At 31.8% G+C, this 6,000-nt stretch overlaps 1 protein-coding gene across 6 annotated transcripts in view; it reads left to right on the forward strand.

Annotated features, from left to right (window-relative positions):
* LOC124532061 (dachshund homolog 2) overlaps positions 1–3,846 on the forward strand; it is a 128,322-nt gene extending 124,476 nt beyond the window's left edge. For all 6 annotated transcript variants that reach the window (XM_047106692.1, XM_047106693.1, XM_047106694.1 and 3 more), the window contains one exon: positions 1,981–3,846. In XM_047106692.1, the coding sequence (XP_046962648.1) occupies positions 1,981–2,111 (131 nt within the window). In that variant the 3' untranslated portion in view covers positions 2,112–3,846. The remainder of the gene's footprint in view (positions 1–1,980) is intronic.
* Positions 3,847–6,000: the final 2,154 nt, after the last annotated feature.

Here is a 6,000-nt window from a genome sequence, read left to right on the forward strand (position 1 = left end):
ATAATACGACACAAAAAAGGTAACACGGATGAAAGACATCTTTAAATCTGAACAATACAAGTTTTTGTTTGACCAAAATACGAGAAACAATTTGTCTTTAAGGAGTGAATATCGTCCGCCTAATTTCTTGCTCTATCTTCTATTTAATTACAAAAATCGATTCGTTTCTCTTTAAACTATACTTTGACTTGATCGATTTTAAAAGTTTTTCAGATTTACTTTTATAAGGCAACGTAACCTATGGAATGCGTCGATATAAAAGTTTCCAATTTTTGAACAAACTAAAAGTCTTGACTAAATATTTTTACACGCGGTAATGAGGTAGTAAATACAACAATTAACAAATAATATTTAAGAAGAGTTATTGAAGAGTTGCTCTAAGAAACGAAGTCTTACATGAAAGGCCGACTTTTTATTTAACTCAAGCACTCAAGCGTAACAGTTATTTCAAAGAACAAATAGATTATAGCACTCAAAGGAACCGGCAATTCTGTTTTAGGAGCGGCAAATGCAAAAATATTACGTATTCAAACAGACCTAATGGGACATTTAGGGGTGGCAGCGAAGTGAAACGGCAAAGGCCGAAGCTTTTAAGTGTATAATATTTAATTGTGACGCCCTAGGCGTATAATCTCACCCGGGATAATAGGTTTCTGTTTCGGGACAACCCTCAATGAGCGACACTTGCGAGTGTGATGCCCTGGAGCCAGTCGCCGTTGAGACAAATCGGATTATAATTGAGTTTTTTTTAATGACAAACGAAACACAAATTGTGTCATTTGATCAACCACTATTTGTTTTACGAAGATACATAATTTTTTTTTAAATTATTTATTTATTTTTTCTAAATATATGTTCAGAAGAGTTTTTAATCGATGTAGTGTTGGATTTGAATAAATTAATTGTCTTATTAGAAATAAACAAAACACTATTATTTTTAAACACAGATTATAAATGAATATCTCTTACAGAAATTGAATTCCCGTTGAGAAAATGTTCCCTGAGAGTAAGCAAAAAACGTGATTCCGTTTATATCTTTTATATCTCGTAAATTGCAGGAGGCGGCAAGCGTTGCATGAAATTGAATAAGCATATTTCGTAAAACGTAGACGTTTTCGGAGACAATTGCCTTACCTCACCTACTCTTGCCTCTTCACGAACTTTGTCAATTTTCCCAAAACCTTATTAGAAAATATTCGTCTCATAAAATGTTTCCCTTTTAAATTTTTCTTTGCACTCGTTTGTGTCGAGCTATGAGATTATCATTTATATTAGAGATATCGTATTCATTTACTTGGAACTTGTTAGCTTTACATTTGAAGTCATAATTTTTTTTTAAATTAAAATCACTTTGGTTGTTTATTATTGAAATGACAGTGTCAATTCAACATCGCATTGATGACAATAAGATGAAGATTGTTGTTCGTTAAACGAAGAGTTTTTGTACCCTCACAGTTGAATTGTTGAAATTTAATAATAGCAAAATGCGTGCTCTCAGTCCCATTGGCAGTTGATAGTTTGTATATTTATATGCAAAAACCAATTAACATTTATTTTCATAATACAAATAGACATTAAACATATATTTATTTGTTGTTAACAAAACAAAAAAGGGCGACCACGACTTAGTACGTGATATATTTTTGCGAAATGCAATATTGAATATTAAATTAGGAAGTGCCATGTAGACGTCGAGTCCGTTTGATGTCAGCCATTGCGATACTAATGACATTTTCCGGGGCGACACACTCGTCTCTTAGCACGGACTTGTAATATTCCCAAATAAAATTTCATTTAAATAACATATTATCTCTTTTAACTAAGTAAAAGTCTACTAAACTAAAAAAAAGATCACATCACTATCTGTAATATAAAGACCAGACGCATATTTAAAGCCGTTTTTGTTATTTGTCTACCTACACAATATTTTTACGGGTATTATATGATACGATCCTTAACATTTATTTTTTTTGCCAACAGAATCCTTGGCGCAAGAGTTGGAGATGGAGCGCAAGTCCCGCCAACAGGCCATGGAACGTGACGTGAAGAGCCCTCTGTCCGACCGTGCCAGCTACTACAAGAATTCAGTTCTGTTCAGCTCCGCCACTTAGCTGGCAGGCACCGGGGCGAACGACTTCCCCGACCAATACGAAAGCAGCGACGAAACGAGAAAACCCATCATAAGCGTCAAACCTGAGTTCAGAGAAAATAAGATGCAAGATCAAGACCCAAAGATACCTTATCATTGAAATGTAAATGCATCGTTTATTTGTGAAGGGCTTCTCGAGTCTTATTCCGAAACGACACGCTCGTTTGTGTAAATTAAAGTATTGAACTAATTAATTAGCGTTAACATTTTTTGTGTATCTGATCTCGATGAAGTACTTTTACTTTGAGATTAACTGTAAATACTGTTATTAAATACGAAATAAGCACGTAGATTTCGTGGCGTAAGGCGAAGTCGCAGAAACTTTTCTTCCATAGTGAAATTTGTAAATATTTCTTAATATTTAGGTTTAAGCCTAACGGTTTTATCGACGATACACATAACTTATACGTCAACATTTAATCTTTTACAAAATGTACCTTTAAACTTATTGTTAAATGCCATATTTATACATTAAGTATCTTGATTTACAATTTATACACTTAAATAAGCAACAGCTTCAGCCTTAGCTTACTTATCATTTGTAACATCAATAATACTGACGACAAAGCAAGCGAACGATTATTTCCTTGATCACTAAAACGGTTGGAATTGACCCAAGACTGCTTTTGAAAAAGTTTTCCGAACCTTTGTATACGGTTTCAGATTTCCCACTAGCTGTTTAAGTTAAACGTTTTTAATGAAATCGTCAAATAAACTGCACAACAATCCAAGTGTATCTAAGTATTCATAGAACATTGCGTACAATTTTTCATGTGAATATGTGATCTTCAACATCAAGTAACTTTTTCATTTTAGTGCAATGATTAGGTTTAACTGATACTAGAATATTTAAAAACATAGAGATGTATAATAGCATTGTTAAGTTAGAGATTTTGAAGGTTCATTATACAAATACGAATATGACTGAATACCCACAAAGAATTCTGGCGTACAATATAAAGTAAGCGTTTCGTTAAAGTTTCCTACTTTAAACATTGTAATATAATCTCAGCGTCTCATATACAAAACGATCCGGTGTACGTGGGTAGCTATTGTATTAAGTGCAGTAGGTTTAACGTTATAGATAAAATATAAATTATAGCGTTATTTATATCGATGCTTAGTTTACGAAATGACTTTAAATGTCTAAAATAGTTTAAATAAGATTTAGACATTGTATCGAGCGTTTGATTGGCGCTTGGCTATAAGGCTATAATAAACGTCATCAATTAAAATACATTAGAATGATTAACTTTGTAAAAACCTTGTAAGACGATAGTCAAGCGCCGATACTAAATAAGGCTTGAGACGATTAATTTCATACTTATTATCTGTAATGGATAATGCGACGTAATAAATAAAACTTAGCTGTTACTATAAATGTTTAGACGAATGCGCATGAGTGGTTGTATGCAGGGCGTGAATGTGGTAACTTCATATCAGTTCTTTCATTTTTATAATAAAATGTAAGAGAGTTTCACTGTTCAAAGTTAATTGTAAAGTTCTGGTAAACTAGTAACCGTTAGCGTAGGTTTCTTTTGTCAATTAGATGTCGAGGCTTATCAGTGTACACGTTAATATCTTGGTTATTGCGTTCATAAAGCGAGTTATTATTTATTATTTTTATTATAATTATTATTAATTTACTTAAAATTGTGTGTGTGCCTTGTATCGTAGAGGAAAATATCAAGATTAAAAATGAAAATTATCATCTGGTGTTTTAAATTTTATAACATTATACCTCCTACCTATCCCATCCCGTTGACCTTCATCCACAGAAACAGAAATTAAGTATTATAACGAAATCATCATTTGCATTAACTTACTTCAATTATTCAAAAAGAAACAAAGAAGGTAATAACGATTTGGCAGACTTAAAGCTTGACATCAACTGCCCTTGAGAAAGTAGTGCTGTAGTTCTAGTTCCCCGCCACCTTAAGTATTGAAGCGCTTACATAGTTGCCTTATTAAAAAAAAACTAATTCAGTTTTTAGACTACCACAGATTGAGATATGATGTATTTTCTACGCACTTACTGTCTGAACCACTCGGCTGAATTGCAAATAACTAAATTATTCAAATTATTTTTACTCTAGTCTATCCTAAGCGTTATTTTAAAATCTATTAAAATTGGCTTGAACCATTAGAAACAGTACAATCATCTGGGTTAAACGACCTTTAATATTCTTTATTACTAATACTTCTTGGTAGAATCTAAAAAAGATTCTTTGTTTATTCTCACTAAAGAAAGAGAAAATATAATTGAAATATAATATATGCTAGCACTCAGAAATAATATACCTTCCTATGAGATTTTGTTTCAAAATATTACATTAGTTCAGGATATTATTAACCTTACTTAAAAACAAATTTGACCTTTGTGAAATTTAGTAAAGATAAGAAAATATTCCAAAGTGAACTATGCAAGTACCAACTTAAGTACCTTAACATTGTTTTATACAACCTTTGAAAAACAATCAATTATATTTTTTATTTTAGTCATAATTCATAAAATTATCGGTACACATATAATAATCCTTCGCTTAAATTAAAATTACTTTTTAAAGTATTTATATATACATATAGATAGTAGGTAATATGCAAAGTTCTTCGAATAAATCTGGTTTCTTAAAACGATCCCGAACAATCGATAAGATCGATACTCTCGTAACGGATTCTGATTGACTTCGCATAATTTAAAGATATGATTCTCGAGAAAGGGAGAAAAAAGAATGATAAGGTTTATTACATATATCGAATTAGATGCAGACAATTAGGTAAACGAAAAAAGAGGCATTTTCTTTTCGGATACCGTCGACAAAATAGACCACGAAAATTTTATTTCTATTAAAAGTTAAAATTACTAAACCTGTTGAATTAATGTCATAAATAACGTTCCATTGGTGGGCGTGATTTTATTTACTTTTAACCACAGTAACCAATAAAAATGCATATATCCTTATTATATCTAATAATATTATAAAAAATCATGAAGTAAGTTGTGTTTATTTGCTTAGTATCATAGTTAAGACATTATATCGACGTATAAAAAAAGGTAAAAAAAATCTTTTTGTGGATTTTAAAATGTAATTTCAATTACCTTCAATAGACAAGTCACTCTTATCATTGTTTTTCTTTTGAAAAAAAAAAGAAATAATAACGATAGAAATAAATTTACACTACCTAACTGTACAAATGAATCAATTTAAAATAAAGACATTGGACTTGCGGTAAAATCATTAACACAGTACGAGTCATACTTGGCTAATAGTACTCATATTGAGTTCTATATAATTTTATATGTACAAATTTCATGTCAGTAGTTAAGACGTGCATTTATTTCTGATTTTATAATGTAAAAATATCTCTTATGTACTGTAATACTTGAAGCAATTATTAAATAAAAAGATCAAATTTAATCCATTTCATTTAGCTTGAACTTTTGGAGACGTATAGCGTACTATGCGTACCACAACAGCGCGATTTCTTAGACATTTTCTGCCTCGCACAACCACCTTGTGGAACCAGCTTTCGCCGGCGGTTTTTCCGAACCGATACGACATGGGAACCTTCAAGAAGAGAGCGTACTCCTTCCTTAAAGGCCGGCAACGCATCTGCAAGCCCCCTGGTGTTGCAGATGTCCATGGGCGGTGGTAGTCACTTTCCATCAAGTGAGCCTCCTGCTCGTTTGCCACCTATCTCATAAAAAAAAAATCTTCTGATAAGCAGCAATATTAAGTATTGTTGCGTTTCGATTTCGTGATGTAAGGGTTGATTTATATTTCATGAAAATCCAATGTGATGACCTGTGATGGGCAGTGATAACATATATCATTCATAAAAAAAATTTA

Source organism: Vanessa cardui, chromosome 8, assembly GCF_905220365.1.
Source record: "Vanessa cardui chromosome 8, ilVanCard2.1, whole genome shotgun sequence".
In the NCBI taxonomy this organism is placed as follows: Eukaryota; Metazoa; Arthropoda; class Insecta; order Lepidoptera; family Nymphalidae; genus Vanessa; species Vanessa cardui.